Genomic DNA, 19,565 nt, shown 5'->3' with positions numbered 1-19,565 from the left:
CGGAGTGATGTCAGGTGTGGAGAGAATGTTGAAGCACAACTGAGAGTTTGTTAAAACATTCTCAATTGTGCTTCAACATTCTCTCCACACCTGAAGTCTGATCTAGTCTCCTCTAGCAACACATACATCCCAGGGGTGGGTTCTAACTTACCTCGCTGCCGGTTCGCTTCCTCCCATGCTGCGGGGGCTTGCCTTACGCACACAAGCATGTGCAGTGACAAAAAATCCAGGGGGGGGGAAGCCAAAAATAAGATGATGACCGCATGCACAGCGCTGGAAACTCAGCTTGTGTACATGCTCAGAAGAAGAAAAAAATCAAAAAATCAAAAATTTTAAAAAAGACAGTGGCGCCTATGGATCAGCACCAACCGAACCAGGCCAGTGACATCACCATGACATCATGAGCAGGTCGCTACTGGTTCAGGTGAACTAGTTGGAAATGTGAGGAATCCAAACCCCCTCGAGATTCAGTCACCATGAGGCATCCACTGGCCAAGACAACGCCGCATACCTGTTTCTGTTGCAAGCTGTAGAAGAGGATCTCTTTCTGCAATCCAAAGCCAACGTAAGCAATAGTACTCTTATCCCAAGGGCAAAACGCTGCCAGGCTAGGAGGTAGAGGACTGGGAATCTAAAAAGTAAAAGATCCATTATCAGACAAATGCATGTAATTTCAAAAGAGTAGTGATGGCACAGTGGTTAGAATGCAGTTATTAGCCATCCCACTGGGTAAGACAGCAAAAAAACCCTTCCTGGGACTCTTTTTTTAAAAAACCAAGAATTATGACTTTACTAAAGATTCCATAAGAGTACTGAAGCAGAAAAGTCAATTCTAACTATCTCAGGTGAAAACAGTGTAGGAAAACTTCCCCTTTTTCCTTCTGGACCTCTAACTGTCCATTTCCCACCAACCATTTGCACTCTCTTGTTTTGATAACAGTTTGCCTGTCTGTCTGCCTCAGATTTCCCCAGCTGGCGACCTTGAGGTGTTGCGTCTGTCTTAGGCTTCCAGCAGGCACACTTGAATTCCAAATTTCCCTCCCAAACCTTCCTTACGTTCCAATGCCTTTCCTTCCCCCTGCTGTTGCAGTTATCTGGTTGCAAGCAGGGCTGCGTAGCGAGACAACCATGACAAATTCTGTCCACTGCCAGGAGTTCGATCCTGATCAGTTCAACTTTACATCTTTCCAAGGTCGGTAAATGAGGACCCAGATTTTGCGGGGGTAATAGACTAACTCTGTAAGCCGCTTAGAAAATGTTTATGTAAGAAGCAGTATATAAGTCTAAGTGCTATTTCTAGAGCTAACCAGCCCATATCCAATTCAGAAATGGGATAAACAATCATTACTGCCTTTGGAGAGCTTTTGCTGGATCAGCCAAGATTCATTCCAGAAAATTTACTTTCCTAAGCATTTTCCATGTATGGAAATTAAACGTATCATTTTACTTAAACAAATATACACATACATCTTAGTTGTGGACTACTTTTCTGAGTAATTCCTGAACCATAAATTGATCCAAATTTGAAGCATAACCATAACCAAGACAATGTGATTTGTCATTTGATGGAAATACTACATACAAGTAAACTACTCTCACCTCAGGACCTGTGGGAGCTGGAAAGCTTAACCAATCAACGATCTCACATTTGTCCTTCAACCAGTCAGAAATCCAGACACTGACACGTCGATCACTGCTGGAAGCCAGCCAGAGATCGCTTCCTTCAGTCCCAAGTTTGGTGTACTGGAGAAAAATGGTATGAAAATGAGCATTTGTATTTGTTTATATAAATTCATTTGTGATCTCTTGGTTTGCTATCAGTCTCCACCTGGACTGGTTTTAACTCCACTGTTGTTTCTGCGGACCTCGACCCCAATTGTAAAACAGAGTCGACTGACAACGAGTCAGTCGAGGTGACTGGGGCTAAACATCTTTGTCCATCTGTCTGGGAGTAGTTTGACTTCGTGACACCTAAGGAAGTGGACAAGGCCATTGGAGCTGTGTGTTCTGCCACCTGTCTACTGGATCCATGTCCCTCTTGGTTGGTTTCGGCCAGTCGAGAGGTGACGCGGAGCTGGGTCCGGGAGATTGTCAACGCTTCCTTGGGGAGTGGGTCCTTTCCGGCCCCTTATAAGGAGGCACTTGTGCGCCCCCTCCTCAAGAAGACTTCCCTGGACCCAGCTGTACTCAATAACTACCGTCCAGTCTCCAACCTTCCCTTTATGGGGAAGGTGGAGAAGGTGGTGGCATTTCAGCTCCAGCGGTCCTTGGAAGAAGCTGATTATCTAGGTCCTCAACAGTCTGGATTCAGGCCTGGCTACAGCACGGAAACTGCTTTGGTTGCGTTGATGGATGATCTCTGGCGGGCCCAAGACAGGGGCTTGTCCTCTGTCCTGGTGCTTCTTGACCTCTCAGCGGCTTTCGATACCATCGACCATGGTATCCTTCTGCACCGGCTGGAAGGGTTGGGAGTGGGAGGCACTGTTCATCAGTGGTTCTCCTCATACCTCTCTGGTCGGTCGCAGTCGGTGTTAGTGGGGGGTCAGAGGTCGACCTCTAGGTCTCTCCCTTGTGGGGTGCCTCAGGGGTCAGTCCTCTCCCCCCTACTATTTAATATCTACATGAAACCACTGGGTGAGATCATCCAAGGGCATGGGGTGAGGTATCATCAATACGCCAATGATACCCAGTTATACATCTCCACCCCATGTCCAGCCAACGAAGCAGTGGAAGTGATGTGCTGGGGCCTGGAGGATGTTGGGGCCTGGATGAGTGTCAACAAACTTAAGCTCAACCCAGACAAGACGGAGTGGCTGTGGGTCTTACCTCCCAAGGACAATTCCATCTGTCCGTCCATTACCCTAGGGGGAGAATCACTGGCCCCCTCAGAGAAGGTTCGCAACTTGGGCGTCCTCCTCGACCCACAGCTCACATTAGAGAAACATCTTTCAGCTGTGGCGAGGGAGGCGTTTGCCCAGGTTCGCCTTGTGCACCAGTTGCGACCCTACTTGGACCGGGAGTCACTGCTCACAGTCACTCATGCCCTCATCACCTCGAGGCTCGACTACTGTAACGCTCTCTACATGGGGCTACCTTTGAAAAATGTTCGGTAACTTCAGATCGTGCAGAATGCAGCTGCGAGAGCAATCATGGGCTTTCCCAAATATGCCCATGTTACACCAACACTCCGCAGTCTGCATTGGTTGCCGATCAGTTTCCGATCACAATTCAAAGTGTTGGTTATGACCTATAAAGCCCTTCATGGCACCGGACCAGATTATCTCAGGGACCGCCTTCTGCTGCACGAATCCCAGCGACCAGTTAGGTCCCACAGAGTGGATCTTCTCCGGGTCCCGTCAACTAAAGAATGTCGCTTGGCGGGACCCAGGGGAAGAGCCTTCTCTGTGGCGGCCCCGGCCCTCTGGAACCAACTCCCCCCAGAGATTAGAATTGTCCCCATCCTCCTTGCCTTTCGTAAGCTGCTTAAAACCTACCTCTGCCGTCAGGCATGGGGGAATTGAGACCCTCTTCCCCCTAGGCCTTTACAATTCTATGCATGGTATGTATGTATGTTTGGTTTTTTATATTAATGGGTTTTTAATTGTTTCTAACATCAGACTACTGTTGTACACTGTTTTATTGTTGCTGTTAGCCGCCCCGAGTCTCTGGAGAGGGGCGGCATACAAATCCAATAAATAAATAAATAAATAAATTTGTGCTGACTACATATCTAGGATATTGGCCTCTATGATATTTTTATTTATTTTCCATTTAGTGACTCTCTCTCTCTTCTCTCTTCTCTCTCTCCCCATCTGAATTCTATTCATCTGGTAACATACATAGAAACATAGAAGATTGATGGCAGAAAAAGACCTCATGGTCCTTCTAGTCTGCCCCTATACTATTTCCTGTTTTTTTTATTTTAGGATGGATATATGTTTATTCCAGGCATGTTTAAATTTAGTTACTGTGGATTTACAGATGGGTAAAACAATTTACATGCCTTACCGGTTTTCTGGTGCACTGGATAACGTTAATGGACGAGGGTTGGTGGTCAGTAAGAACTCTGATGGTCATCCCTGTACGTGGGCTATTAATGGCAATCAATCCATCCTTGCTTCCTGATAAGATGATTTCTCCTAAATACAGACACAAGGTGTCATCAGTCATAGACAACAAATATGCACACAAAACACTGTAAGCTCTTCAGACTCTTCAAATACTTTCAGGAATCCTTCATTCAAGTTGTAATTTACTTTACTGTCATTGCACCCCATACAACAAAATTAAATCCCATCTTCAGTGTACATTATAACACAATTGAGGAAGTTGAGAAATGTTAAGATCTTAGCTTGGCAAGTTTGGAAAAGAGAAAAAAGAACCAAGCCAAAGGGAAAGACAGCAAGAAAGATGATGCCCAACTCAACAGGGTGGCTTGTTCCCTACCATCTGCAGAATATCCAAGGGCCATGACAGCCAAGGAATGAGGGTGCATTTTCAATTCCATCTCCGTCCGGGAAATGCTGAAGAGGCGGATGGTGCCATCGCTATAGCCTGCCACGATATGATGGCTTTCGAGCCCGTTGATGGAGGTGGGCACTGGGCTCCAGGCCAAGCACAAGCAACTCTAACAGGAAACAGACCAGGGATTAGCGATGCCTAAACCATGACCAGGTGAAAGATGGGACAGGAAGAGCGGGCCCACTTTCATATCATGCTTGCTGCCAAGCACAGTAAATCAGAAATCCATGCAGTTCAAATGAATATACAGGTTTGTGGTATAACAACAACAACAACAACAACAGAGTTGGAAGGGACCTTGGAGGTCTTCAATTCAACCCCCTGCTTAGGCAAGAAACCCTAAATTACTTCAGACAGATGGTTATCCAAAATCTTCTTAAAAACTTCTAGTGTTGTTCACAACTTCTGGAGGCAAGCTGTTCCACCGGTTAATTCTTCTAACTGTCAGGGAATTTTTCCTTAGTTCTAAATTACTTCTCTCCTTATTTTGTTTTTCACCCATTGCTTCTTGTTCTACCCTCAGGTGCTTTGGAGAAGAACCGTTGCACTTACCTGAACGGTCTTCTCGCTGCACTGCAAGGAGAGTCCAATCATGGGTTATTCTTCAGCCTTGCTGGAAGGGACTGAGTTAAAAATTAGCATAAATAACTGGTCCACCCCCTTTGCTACCCTTCCTGTGTCAGTCTTATAATAAACGAAGTCATAGTGACAGTAAATCAGTAACTTTTATTAACCAATTGAACATAAGAAAGACCAACACGTATCAAGGAAACTGTGACCCTGGGACTAAATGCCGGGTGGGTTTGGACTCTCCTTGCAGTGCAGCGAGAAGACCGTTCAGGTAAGTGCAACGGTTCTTCTCCACTTGCACTGCTACGGAGAGTCCAATCATGGGATATACCCAAGGTCAACCAATTAGGGAGGGAGAAGGCTGGACCAGGGGCACAGAATCTTGGCATACTCTTTGCAGCACTCTGCGTCCAAAGGCTGCTTCCGTAGAAGCATAAGAGTCCAAACGGTAGTGTTTTATAAATGTAGTGGGGGCAGCCCAGGTTGCTGCCCGGCAAATGTCATCAATCGGGGCTTGGGTTGCCCAAGCCGCTGACGTGGCCGCGCTCCTTGTTGAGTGTGCTGTAATGCCCTTTGGTATAGGGGTAGCGCCTGCTTTATATGCCGTGCAGATACAGGAACGGATCCAACAACTAATGGTCTTTGACGATACCTTAGATCCCATGGAAGCTGGAAAGTAGGATACAAAGAGGGATTCTGTCTTTCTGAAGGTACTTGTGCGTCTTATATAAATTTTGATGGCACGTCTCACATCAAGCTTGTGCCATCTTAATTCTAGTGGATGTGATCCATGGGTGCAGAAGTCAGGTAGGATAATGTCCTGAGATCTATGGAACGCTGTGTTTATTTTAGGGAGGAAAGTGGGGTCTAACTGCAAAACCACCCTATTTGTGTGGAAGATGCATAAGTCCGGTCTGACTGAGAGGGCAGCCAGTTCGGAGACTCGCCTGGCTGATGTGATAGCTGTGAGGAAGGCAGTCTTGAGTGATAGCAGGCGAAGAGGTATCTCGCGCAGAGGTTCAAATGGAGGTTCTGTTAATGCTTTTAGCACTAATGGCAAGTCCCATGTAGGGAAACGGTGTATTGGAGGAGGGCTGATGTTCGCTGCTCCTTTAATGAAATCCCGAATCCATGGATGTTGTGAAATAGGCCGGGAAAAGTCCATTTTAAGAATGGTGGCAATGGCAGCCACCTGTCTGCGAAGTGTGTTTGGCGTCAGCCCCTTGTCCAGGCCCGCCTGTAGGAATTCCAAAATCTGGATTACTGAGGGGGACTGTGGGTCCTGGTTGCGAGTTCTGCAGAAGGTGCAGTAAGCTTTCCAGGTCGCCTGGTATATCCGGGTCGTGGATGGGCGGCGAGACGCCTGGATGGTATTGATTACCTTTTCAGGTACCCGTTCCTTCCTTAGTCTCTCCCCCTCAAGTGCCACACGGCAAGATTCCACCATTGTGGATCCTGGTGGCACACTGCTCCCTGTATCAGAACTACTTTTCGCTGTGGTATTCGCCAAGGTGGAGAAATGGACAGATCTATCAAGTCCGCAAACCACGGTCGTCTGGGCCAATGGGGGGCTACTAGGAGTATTTCTGATTGTTCTTGTAGTAATTTGTGTATCACTCGTGGGATCAAGCACACTGGAGGGAAGGCGTAGAGTAGGCCCTCCGGCCAGGGACAGGTCAGGGCGTTGATTCTTTCCGCTCCTGGTGTTGGGAAGCGGGAGAAGAACCTGGGTAACTGGTTGTTCAGATGGGTAGCGAAAAGGTCTACCTCCGGAGTCCCGAATCTGCGGGTGATCTCCCTGAATAGTTTTGCCTCCAGGCTCCATTCCGCCGGGTCGATGGCTGTCCGGCTGAGCCAGTCCGCCTAGATATTTGAGCTGCCTGATATGTGCTCTGCTCTCAGGGATGACAGATGTCTTTCCGCCCATTTGAATAGAGCCTGAGACTCTGACATGAGGCGTCCTGATCTTGTACCCCCCTGGTGGTTGATGTGCGCTCTTGTTGCCACATTGTCTGTGCGGATTAGCACATGCTGATTCTCCAGTTGTCTTGCGAAGTGTCTGAGTGTCAGATGCACCGCCCTGAGTTCCAGGTAGTTGATGTTGGGGCACCTGAGCTCCTCGGGACCCCACTGTCCCTGGGCTACTCCCAATTCGGAGTGAGCGCCCCAGCCCCAAAGACTCGCGTCCGTCGTGATGATTACCTCCTGGTGAGTTAGGAAGGAGGACCCTTGCAGGAGAGCTGGGGACTTCCACCATGGCAGGGAGTGACGGACGTCCGGAGGAATTGGTATCTGTCTTGAAGAATGACTGGTCCGGTTCTTCTGGAAGGGAATAAGGAGCCACTGTAGAGGCCTGGCATGGAGCCTGGCCCAGGGCACAATGTCTATACAAGATATGAGCATTCCCAGTATCTGGGATAGAAATGCCAGTGGTACTGTTCGGGCGTGTTGTAGCTCTGATATCACGGCCCGGATTTTGTTCTGTCGGTCTAGTGAGAGGAACACCTTGCCGGACAAGGTGTCTATGTTGGTGCCCAGGTGTGATAGGAACCTGGTTGGAGTCAGGTGGCTTTTTTGGTAGTTGATTGAGAGCCGAGAGACTCCAATGTCTGCATGGCTTCTGACAAGTCCTGTTGAGCCCGCGATGGGCTGCTTGAGAGGATGATGACGTCGTCCAAATACGCCATGAGGCGTAATGGACGGGTTCGTAGATCTGCTGTGAGAATGTCCATGATTTTTGTGAAAGTCCGCGGGGCGGATGATAGTCCGAATGGCATGGCTCTGTATTGTAGATGTTGGTTCTCAAAAAAAAACGCAGGTATCTTCTGTATTTGGGGTGAACTGGGACATGCAGGTATGCCTCCTTGAGGTCTATTGACGTCAGCCAGTCTCCCTGACGTATTGCTGTCAGAATTGTCCTCAAGGAGTGCATTTTGAACCTGCGGTATTTTACGTACGTGTTTAGTTGTTTGAGGTTGAGAATGAGGCGACAGCCTCCCGAGGCCTTGGGTACTACGAATATTATAGAGTAGTACCCCTGTCCCTCCTGATGTGTCGGGACCCTCTCTATGGCGCCGATTTCCAAGAGGTGATGAACTTCTTGGAGGAGAAGGTTGCGTTTGTGGTTGTTGAAAGTGACTGGGCACTGTAGAAACCTGCTCGGGGGCTTTTGAATGAACTCTATGGTCAGGCCTTGCGCTATTGTACTGAGCGCCCAGGTGTCTGAGGAGATAGACTCCCAGGAGGCGGTGAAGTGTTGCAACCGTCCTATTGGAAAGGGAGTTACGGAGTCATTTGTTTCTACGAAAGCCGCCCCTGTTGGAGCCTCTGAAGGCTTTCCTTGACTGTTGGAATTGTCTATTCCAGAGGTCCCCAACCGCCGGTCCGCGGACCGGCACCGGGCCGTTGGGGGTTTTCAGCCGGTCCGCGGCGCCAGGGCCCCCTCGGCCTTTCCGCACCACCAGTGGCGCTCCCCCCGCCAGCCAGCCAAGCCCCGCGCCCGCCGGAACCGGCTCCTTGCTCTCCCCCCGCCGCCCGCCGCGTTTGCAGGAGGTGGGGAGGGTCGGGCGGCCCGCCAAGGCCAGGAGGGACGCCGCTGCCCCCCCTTCCCTCTCTCCGCCCGCCGCTGCGCCTCCTTGACGCCGAGAGGAAATGCCGGCAAAGGCTTTTCTCAGCGGAGGTCTTCAATGTCGGGGGCGCACGGGCGGTTGCACGCACTCCCTATCTCCCTGCTAGCCCACTCGGAGTATTCAAAATAAGAAAAACCTTTGCCGGCGAAGGCTTTTCTTATTTTGAATATTCCGAGTCGGCTAGCAGGGAGATAGGGAGCGCGTGCAACCGCCTGTGCGCCCCCGACATTGAATATCACCTTCGCCGGCCCCACCTCTCCTGCAAAACCCCTTGCTGAGAGCCCGGGGCGAAAGTGCTCTCACAAAGGTGAGGCGGGCAGGGCGTGCGCGCGTCACCGCTGAGAAGAACGGAGAACGAGAGTGAGTGAGAGCAACAGACAGCAAGATAGAGAGAAAGTGAGAAAGAGAGAGTGAGAGAAAGGGGGGGAGAAAGAGATAGCAAGAGAGAGAACAAGAGAGAGAAAGAGCGTGAGAAAGAAAACAAGAAAGAGTGAGAGAGAGAGAAAGCAAAAGAGACAGAAAGAAAACAAGAGAGAGAAAGTGAGAAGAAGAGAGAGAAAGAGGGGGAGAGAGAGAGAAAGAGAGGGAGAGGGAGAAAGAGAGAGGGAGAGGGGGGAGAGATAGCAAGAGAGGGAGAGAGAGAAAGAGAGAGGGAAAGGGGAGAGAGGGGGGAGAGAAAGAGAGAGGGAGAGAGAGAGGAGATAAAGGAAGAGGAGAGAGAGAAAGGAAGAGAAAGAAAGAAAGAGGGATAGAAAGAGAGAGAGAGTGAGAGATGCTCAGTGAGCCTTTCTTTGAAGTTGCCTTTCTTTCTTTCTTTCTTTCTTTCTCTTTCTTGCTTTCTTTCTTGCTCTTTTTTTCTCTCTTTTACCTTCCCTTCCTCTATTTCTTCTTTTCTTTCTCCTTCCTACCTTCTTCCCTTACTCTCCCCTTTCATAAGTTTCCTTGCTTTCTTCCTCTGTTCCTGTCCCTTCCCCCCTTCTTTCTTTCTTTCCTTCCTTTCCTCCCTCCATTTCTTGCTTTCCTTTTCCTTCCTCCCTTCTTTCCTCCCTCATTCCCTTCTTTCACTCCTTCCTCTCTTACTCTCCCCTTTCACACCTTTCCTTGCTTCCTTTGCACCCTTCTTCTGTTCCTGTCCCTTCCCTCTTTCCTTCCTTCCTTCCCACCCACCCTCCGTCCATTCATTCACCCATTCCTCTCTTGATCGCCCCTTTTACGGCGCCGCTGACAGCTAGCTCCCCCCCCCCCCAACGGGCCATGGAAAACTGGTCTAGCTTAAAGCCGGTCCCTGGTGCAAAAAAGGTTGGGGACCTCTGGTCTATTCCTATCTCCAAAGTTGCCCCTGTCCGATCTGAAAGAGGGTTGTGAGTAGGACCCCTGTGTGTACGACCTTCCACCCTGGGGGTTGGTGGAGGAAGCGTCGGTCCGAAAGGGTTGACACTTGTAGTAAGGGGTGGTGCGTCTGTCCTGCCTCCTATAGGTTCGTGGCAGAACCTTCTTCTTATCTTTATCCTCTATGAGGACCTTATCAAGAGACTCTCCAAACAGTTTTGCCCCGTCGAAGGGGGCCGAGGCCAGGCGCCATTTGGACTTGGCGTCTGCCTGCCACGTGCGGAGCCAGAGCAGACGGCGCGATGATTGATTTGCTGCTAGGGCCCTTGAGGAGAAGCGTGAGGCGGAAAGAGTGGCGTCCGCTGAGAATTCCGCTGCCGCCAATAATTTGTTTAAGTCTTGCCTCAAGCGAGCGTCCTCTGGTCCCAGTTTCGTAATCATTTCTTGGAGCCACAGGACTGAGGCCCTGTTAAAAAATGATGCTGCTGAAGCTGCTTTGAGGGCCCAGGCCGTCATCTGGTGAGCTTTCTTGTTCAGGTTCTCTGCCCTGCGCTCCTCTGGTTTCAGGCCATCTGCTAGCTCGGATGGAACGAGCGCATTGGACACCAGAGCTGCAATTGGAGCATCTATAGAAGGAAATTCGAGAAGGTTCTCCAGCTCTGGTTCGAAGGCGTAGAATTTACGCTCTGAGGCCGTTGGACCCAGTGCTCCCGCTGGGTATTGCCATGGTCGCTTAACATTGTCCAAGAAGAGCTGTGGAGCAGGGATGAGATCTGCCTCCTTTTGGGGCTCTGAGAGCACCCTGTTGGCGGGTTGAGTGGCAGCAGCTGGTTCTGTAGGTTTTTCTGTGCCCGGTGTCACTACCAATTTCGCCTTGTTAAGTAAGACACGAAATATGGAGGGTCTGAAAAGTCCAGCGTAAGTGGGAGGTTCTGGTGGTGCTTCCTCATCCTCTGACAGGCCATCATCTGGATCTGAGCCTTGGCCTCTAAAATCCTCCTGGAAGGAGTCATGCTCAGGAGAGGAGGGGACTGGAGCTGCCCATATATTCCTCTGTGGAGGAGGAGGACGTGGCGAAGGTGTAGGTGGGGCTACATTAGAATATTGTTGGGCCCCTGCTACAATGCCATGGGAATAAGCGGAGGCAATCATATCCTGCAAGGCAGGTGGCAAGCGTTGCCAGGTCTCTGGGGAGGAGCGGAGCCCCGCTGCAGTAGGGGTAAATGTGGCTGTTGGCTGTGGTTGTGAAGCCATGTGCCATGAGGAGGAAGAAGGCCTGTGGAGTTCAGGGCCTGGTAGGTCTGGTATGTGGGAAGGCCCCCCCAATCTATCTGGTGACCAGTCATTGTCTGTGGCTAAACCGGTACCTTCTGGGAGTCTCGTGGGGGTAGTACTGGCCATATTTCCCATAGTCTGACCTTGATTTGGCTGAGGACCAGGGGCCTGCCTTTGCGCCTCCAGTTGCTCCTCGAGTGCCTTTATCCGCCTCTCAGCCTCCTTCAGCGCAGAAGAGGATTGTGAACTCTTTGATTTCGCCTTTGAGGAGTGAGACTTTTCCTTAGGTTTAGTGGCAGGCGGCTCCGCTGTCCCTTGTTGAGGGGGATCCGACATTCTTAATAATATAGGTCGTTTACTGACCCTGCGGCGCCTGATTTAGCAGCGGTGATGCGAATCAGCAAAAATCTGGCAATAAAATGGCCGCCGCCAGACTTGCTTTGCCCCTTCCTGTTTGTGACAGGATGTCCGGGCGATTTCCCACTCTGGGGAAAAACAGCGGCGTCATTGCCGACTTTAAAATGGCGGGCGGAAGTCTTCATGATGGGTAACACCCAATATGGCGGCCTTCTATGTAGCTCGCCATCTTCGCGCCCGCCAAATTGCCGTTTGCCGAGCCGGCTGCTCATCGTGATCTCCGTCGCTTTTGGAACGGTGAATTCGGCGGGAAATTTGAATCTCGGCTTGCCGTTTTCCTTCCGTCTTTTCCAGCCGCTGGGCATCAAGTCGCTTCAGTGGGGTATGGCCACGCAGGCCGGGGACCCCCTTCCATGGCGACTCCCGGTCCTAGGAGCGGTACCCTCGCAGGGAAGAGGCTCCGACCTGGGTGACAATGATGCAGGCTTACTCCGCAGAGCAGGGGCCCATCCCGCCGAGACAATCACCTCTCAAGATCTGAAAGAGAGAAGAGAAAGGAAAAATTCGTTAGATCAAATAATTTTAAATGTTTAAAAATTATTTATTAATTATTTTAACATTGAAAATTCTAACATCTAGCAGCTAGACTATAAGAGTCATAGGAGAAACTACTCATATGTCCCTTCACTATGACTGAGTTTTTTAGACTGACACAGGAAGGGTAACAAAGGGGGTGGACCAGTTATTTATGCTAATTTTTAACTCAGTCCCTTCCAGCAAGGCTGAAGAATAACCCATGATTGGACTCTCCGTAGCAGTGCAAGTGGAGAACAACCCCTGAGATGTTGGAAGACTGCTATCATGTCTCCCCTGATCCTTCTTTTCATTAAACTAGCCATGCCCAGTTCCTGAAACTGTTCTTCATATGTTTTAGCCTCCAGTCCCCTAATCATTTATGTAACTCTTCTCTGCACTTTTTCTAGAGTCTCAATATCCTTTTTGCATTGCGGTAGCCAAAACAGAATGCGATATTCCAAGTGTGGCCTCACCAAGGCCTTGTAAAGTGGTATTAACCCTTCCCGTGATCTTGATTCTCTCCCTCTGTTGATGCAGCCTAGAACTGTATTGGCTTTTTTGGCAGCTGCTGCACATGGCTGGCTCCTATTTAAATAGTTGTCCACTAGGACTCCAAGGTGCCTCTCACAGTTACTTTACATTTAACGCTCTATAAAATAATCTGAACTGCAGGTAATTCTTGATTTACCACAGTGACTTAGACTGTTTTTTTCACATAACCACTGCAGCACAGCCATGGTCACGTGATCCAACTTCAGGCACTAGGCGAGGGATTCATATTTATGATGGTTACAGTGTCATGAGTCGCGGGATCCCCCTTTTCAACCTTCTGACAAGCAAAATTGAGTAGTCAACTTGAACCAGTTGACAATACTCTCAAGTTCTTTACTGTGAAGTCACCCATGCCACAAGAGTCTGGCCAGACTAACTATGTTCCCTTGGGAACAGCGAGTTAAGGCTTCAGGGGTTGTTGGGGAGTCAGGCCTGTGCCACCTTTACTGCAAGGCAAAGACCCTGTCAGCCTCTGCATTTCTTCTTCATGCCCTGCTTGCATCGGCTTCCAGAAGAAACAGTGGGAGAGGGGAGGAAGCTGGGGGGATTTGGGAGGGGGAAGTGCACTGGAGGAGCCCATTTGGAAGTATGCTTGACACCACCATCCCTTGCCTGGTACAGCTATGCAGAGCGGACCTGCTCATCATCAATTCAAGGTCAACGGCCATTGCATTCCAGATGTGTGACACTCTACGAATGATGCACCCACACCACACCTATGGACACGGGATTGGGTGATAGCCGGGGAGGGGGGATTGGGAGGGTTTTGGGAAACTTTGTAATATGCTTTGTGTGTGCCTTTTCTCTCAGACTTTGCTTTGCTTTTGCTGCGTTCATTTCTTGTCTATTAAAAGTGCCCTTTTGAAGTTCCAATGGACTCTGACTTTTACTTTCCTGTCAGGTCTGGAGCAGACCTGACGGACTCTAAGCTTGGCCCTCCCTCCCTCCCTCCCGTCTAGTTGGAGAGTCCGATGTATTCTTCCAAAATTACCTGATTGAGGACTTGAAACTGCACCACCAGCTCCAAGCTAGCCAGGGACCAAACTCTGACGCTACCGTCCTCTGCACAGGTAGCAAAGTGAGACTCTCCAGGACCGAAGGCCACCTCACTCACCTAGAGCCACAGAGAAGGGAGGACAATCTGAAAGGATTGCCTCAACAAGGAGGCAGCTCACATGACTTTGATTTATCCATGATTGCCAAGATGCGCTCCAAGGCAAACCTTGTTCTTGTGGCCGCTGATCAGCCGGATGCTAGTGTTCTCAGTCCAGTTGATGTACCACAAGGTCCCTGCGGTGGTCCCCACAATGCCCATGTCCATGGCATCGTCAAAAGCGGCACTCACAATGGTCCCATCGAGAATGATTTCCTGCTCCAAGAGAACGGAGTTAGATCTAGAGGAAACAGCCCAAAAGAAAGAAAAGAAATTAAACATATTCCATCTTAGCTGCACGACTTTTGTCATCAGGCCTGCAAAAAGTATATATGTACACACACACACACACACACACAAACCTACCATGTTTCCCCCTGCCAGCCCCCCAGCATTCCAATTTCAAAGTGTCAAAATATAAAGGTATCAGCCAGTTCATCCATCTATTGAGGTTTCTTGGTTTCTACAATCCCACCAATTCTTCAATCCTAATCCAAGTCCCAAGCTGTGGTTTGCATTGTCTCGTGCTCTTTCCCTTGCATCACCAGGTGCCTCTAATTATTTCCTCGCTCCTCCATTCTTCTCTGTTGCCTCCCTGGCCTTTCTCACTGGCCAGTTCAGCAGTGGTTGCACTCCTTTCTGTGTGGGCGTGGGTGTGAACTCCGTTGCCTCCCTTTCACTCTCACTGGCCGGTTCAGCAATAGTCCCCTTCTTTCAGCTTTCAGCTTGAGTGTTGTATCCTCGCTTTCTCACTCCTCCATTGCCTCCCTGGACTCTGTCACTGGCCAGTTCAGCAGCAGTTCCACTCCTTTCGGCTTGGGCATCCTCGGGTTCAATGTGATTCAGCAGCCTTTCTCACTGCTGCTCACAGTTCATGGCCATTTGCCACAGTAGTTCCACAATTCCTTCAGTTCCTGAGCATTTTCCTCAGTTCCCCCTGATGCCACTTCAGCTGCTCCTACCCGCTGGAAATGGCAGCCAGAATATTGTTTGATATAACCTGGCTGCGAGCTCAGATACCCAGTCTTCCTTATTTACAGGACCGTCTCCTGCCACATGCCCCCGAGAGACCAATTAGAGCACACAGAATCAGCCTCCTCCAGGTCCCGTCAGCTAAACAATGCAGGCTGGCAGGGCTACGGGGGAGGACCTTCTCTGTTGCTGCCCCGACATTATGGAACCACCTCCCCTCACCCCGAGATCCACATGGCCCCCACCCTGCTGGCTTTCCGTAAGGCCATAAAGACCTGGCTATGCCGGCAGGCCTGGGGCCCCTAAAACAACCACTAGCTGGTCCATGTGTCCGAATGGGTATGAATGATTAGTATGTATGGAATTAAATTGTCTTAGTTTTAATTATGATTTTAGAAAGATTTTTTCCTTGACTTCTTTTTATTGCTGCTGTTATCGGTAATTTTTTTTTATACTGTTGTAAGCCGTCCTGAGTCCTTCGGGACTTGGCAGCATAGAAGTCAAATTAAATAAATAAATAAATAAAATAAGACATCCCCTGATAATAAGCTCAACCGGGCTTCTGAGTGCATGGCAATAAGGCCAAGCATTTTTTCAGGGTTCAAAAAAAATAAAATAAGACAGGGTCTTATTTTTGCAGAAATACTTTATACATAGTGGTACCCTGATACTTGTCAATAATTGGTTCAGTGATACCAAAAATGAGGAGTACCAAACAAATTGTTCCCATAAGAAATAATGGGAAAATGAGTGAGTCACAAGGCAGCCAACAGTGACATATTCTAGCTTGTGTATTTAGTACTAAACAAACAATATGTACCAGGACAAAACGTTTGTTTTAAAATGTGTGAAATTCAATGAATTTCAGAGCAGTTGAATACCAATGTACCACAGTGTGTGGATGTATATATGTGTGTGTGTACATACACATGCACACACATACATACATTTACACAAAAACATACACATAACTATGCTATAAAGTATCCTGCTTTGGGCATGGGGTCAATTTAGAACAGTGTTTCCCAACCTTGGCAAATTGAAGATTTCTGGACTTCAACTCCCAGAATTCCCCAGCCAGCATTTGCTGGCTTGGGAATTCTGGGAGTTGAAGTCCAAATATCTTCAAGTTGCCAAGGTTGGGAAACACTGATTTAGAAGACCTCCAAGGTCCCTTCTAGCCCTATGGTTCTGGGATTAGCTGCCCAAAGAAGATCTGTTCTCGCAGGACAGGTTTTAACGCCCCACATTTGCAAGCCAGACGTGTGCTAGGCTCCAGGACGGAGTGTCCATACCTCCTACTCTATTCACACATTTCCAATTCCCTGGAACAACCAAACTGGCTGCTCTCTGTCAGTGTTGGCAAAGTCTGAGAAGGAAGATTTACTCATGAATGATCTCCACCAAAAATAACTTATTCCAAAGCCGTGTCTTACCTTTGCTAATTCTATATTGTTTAAAGCTGTTTTCCCAATCATTCCCTGGGTTTCTGGTATTAGTTGCCTGAACTCTGCTGGAGGCAGGGAAATCCTAACATTTTGCTATTTATTGAATATTTCTTGGGAAATCCTCGCCCACTTACTTACTCAGTCCGTGCTCCTTAATTATCAAGATACATGAGAGGGTCCTTCCTGTAACATTGAGCTTAAACAGTACCATTAATTCAGAACAAAATTCCAGTTTTGGCTAGAAACTGGATAGAAGTCTGCAACAGCTTTTCAAAAAGACAGAGGTTTTTTATTATTATTTACCAAGCAGATCAGTTTAATTCCTATTTAAGGATATGTTTAGAGGTTGTAAATAGATTTAATTTTTTTAAATCTGCTTCCCTTGAGGGAATGATTTAGTCAGGTAAGTAGGAACGCCATAAAGAAAGAACTGTTTTTTACGGACACTGTGAGAATAAGTGAGAAAAGGAACCTCCATCATCTGGTATCTCCAGAACCTATCGTTCACCTGGCACCCATCACTTCACACCTGGCATCAGATCCTTTGACTCTCAGCTCTTGGACTGCAGCCACTGACCAAATCTGGATCTTCTTGGTATTGCTACCACTGACCAACCGGTTATGGCGACATTGAAGTACTCCTAGACAAGAAGAGGATTACACCAATTAAAACAGACTTCCTCCAAATACTGCTGGGGATTGCAGAGACCAGTAAAGCTTCTCCCCCCAGCTGTGCCATGGACCACCAAAATTTTCTCATGGACCACCAGTGGTTTGTGGATCACCGGTTGGTGACCTGTGCTCCAAAGCACCAGAAGGACAAGGAATAATGGTTGGAAACTAATCAAAGAGAGAAGCAACTTGGAATTAAGGAGACACTTCCTAACAGTGAGAACAATTAACCAGTGGAACTACTTGCCTCCAGAAATCGTGGAAGTTTTCAAGAAGAGTCTAGATGGTCACTTATCTGAAATGGCATAGGGTCTCCTGCTCAAACAGGGGGCTGGACTAGAAGACTTCCAAGGTCTCTTCCAGCCCCTTCTATTCTAATTCTCATTCTAATTTCCATTAGACGTAAAACACTGTGGAGACTCACCAATCTCGCCGTCCACGGCCTCCCAAGTCATGAAGCAGCAATTTGTCTCTGTGTCCCAGCTGCAGATCTGTCCTGTGCTTGTCCCAGTGTAGAGTAGACATCCAGAGCTGTAGCACAGGGATGTGAGCTCTACCCTACCAATAGCATCAGGAGCTGGGACTTGCTGCACCTAAAAGGAGCAAGATTTTATTTATTAGATTTTTTTTTTTGGGCCCTTCTTCTTAGACTCAGGGCGGTTTACAACATGTTAGCCATACGACTTTTTAACAGAGCCAGCCTCTTGCCCCCACAATCTGGGTCCTCATTTGACCCACCTCGGAAGGATGGAAGGCTGAGTCAACCTGGAGCAGGTGATGAGATTTGAACCGCTAACCTGCAGACCTAGGAGTCAGCTTTAGTGGCCTGCAGTACTACACTCTATTATGAGCATAATAGGCACTCCCAAAGTAGCCCAAAGCTGCCTTGGCTCTCTGGTCATTCACGAGGCTGATGGCTTCTCCTTGACTGCGGTCTACAAGGACTCCTCAACTTAGAGTAGTAATTGGTCACTTAAAGACCATTCAAAGTTACAAAGACCCACCTGGGAGCTAAATACCGGTAATCTTTGACATTAGCAAGGCAATTGCTAATGAATTTTGACCTGTTTCATCACCTTTTTTCCTTGGTTAAGTGAATCACAGTTGTTAAATGAATCTGGCTTTCCCCCTTGACTTTGCATATTAGAAACTGGCTTGGGAAGTTTGTGAATGGTGAATACGTGACATTGTAACTGTCATTTATTATTTGGATTTCTAGGCTGCCCTTCTCCGTGGACGGAGCGGCCGTACAAACCATTCTATCTGGCAACATGCCAGTTGGCAAGTGCCTACATTTTGATCATGTGACCGGGGGGGGAGGTGCTGCAGTAGTTAAGTGTAACCACTTAACGGCCACCAAATGTATGGTTGTTAAGTCTCAGACTACCTGCCCGACGCAGATTCGACATTACAATGCTCATCCCACCTCCATGTGGTCACATGACTCAACTTCAGGCCCTCCAGCACTTACTTCCAGTTTTTGGCAAACCGATGCCCACAGTGAACCACTGGTTGGCTTCGCTACTAGAGAGTTTGCTTAATGACCACAGCAATTGCCTTACCTGTTTTACAACCGTCATGACTTAACAACTGTGGTGACAGGGCCCCATTACTGTCACAAGTCAAGGACTCCTTGTAAAATCGGGCAAAATGTCCAATGTACCTACTTTAAGGTTGATGTCTGAGCCCTGTTGCTTCATCAGCCAAAAGGTCACGGCCCCCTTCCCCACGCAGGCAAGCTGTCCCACGGAAAGGGGATTGAAGGCCAGGTCATGGACGGGCTCAGCGAGACGGGTTGAGGACACAAGGTCGTAAGTCTGGGTGTTCCACAAGGCAATGACTCTGTCTACATAATCTCCTGCAGTCACAGAGATAGAGGCCATTTGTTTTTTACACACACAAGGGATTTATATATGAATGAATGAATAAATGAATGAATGAATGAACACTTTATTATCATTGTATCTATATATACAGTATACCCACACAACAAAATTCACATGACGCCTAAAGACCAGTCCCAACAGGCATAATAATCCAAAAAAACATGCCCCACCTACAACAAATTTCCCACCCTGAACCACCCAAACATCTACACAACACACCAAGTAATACTGTCCAACAGCTCACTGATAGTAACCCTTTAGTTCATTGTTAAGTGCAAGTATAGCTCTGGGATAAAAACTATTTGGAAAACATGTGATCTGAGTTTTAATTGTTCTGTATCGTCTGCCAGAAGGCGACAGTTCAAAATGATTGTAAGCAGGATGAGAAGAATCTCTGAGAATGTTATGCACCTTCCTAGAACAGCGCGATGTGGAGATATCATCCAGGGCGGGTAGCTGGAGCCCAATGATATTCTGAACAGTTTTAGTAATTCTCTGTAGACCTTTTTTGTCCGCTACAGAGCTGTTCCCATACCTCTCTCAATGGTGCGGCAACAGTAGCATAGTATGATAGTATGAGATCTCAATACCTAAGAAATCTGGACTTTCCTAGTATCTAGGTATA

General features: G+C 48.3%; 1 protein-coding gene across 4 annotated transcripts in view; it reads right to left on the bottom strand.

Moving 5' to 3' along the window:
* The window catches only part of LOC139172078 (WD repeat-containing protein 90-like), an 88,689-nt gene that overhangs the window by 6,376 nt on the left and 62,748 nt on the right, over positions 1-19,565 (bottom strand). For all 4 annotated transcript variants that reach the window (XR_011559833.1, XM_070760806.1, XM_070760807.1 and 1 more), the window contains 9 exons: positions 18,722-18,912; positions 17,479-17,647; positions 16,912-17,023; positions 14,032-14,203; positions 13,801-13,923; positions 4,447-4,627; positions 4,009-4,139; positions 1,600-1,743; positions 512-631 (listed from right to left, as the gene is read on the bottom strand). Coding sequence is in view for 3 of the 4 variants with exons in the window: in XM_070760806.1 (XP_070616907.1) it covers positions 512-631; positions 1,600-1,743; positions 4,009-4,139; positions 4,447-4,627; positions 13,801-13,923; positions 14,032-14,203; positions 16,912-17,023; positions 17,479-17,647; positions 18,722-18,912 (1,343 nt within the window). In the remaining variant the exon portion in view is untranslated. The remainder of the gene's footprint in view (positions 1-511; positions 632-1,599; positions 1,744-4,008; positions 4,140-4,446; positions 4,628-13,800; positions 13,924-14,031; positions 14,204-16,911; positions 17,024-17,478; positions 17,648-18,721; positions 18,913-19,565) is intronic.

The sequence above is a fragment of the Erythrolamprus reginae genome, chromosome 9, assembly GCF_031021105.1.
Source record: "Erythrolamprus reginae isolate rEryReg1 chromosome 9, rEryReg1.hap1, whole genome shotgun sequence".
NCBI classification, from domain to species: domain Eukaryota; kingdom Metazoa; phylum Chordata; class Lepidosauria; order Squamata; family Dipsadidae; genus Erythrolamprus; species Erythrolamprus reginae.
Note: the sequence above shows the minus strand (reverse complement) of the source record. Positions and strands in the feature narration are given on the sequence as shown.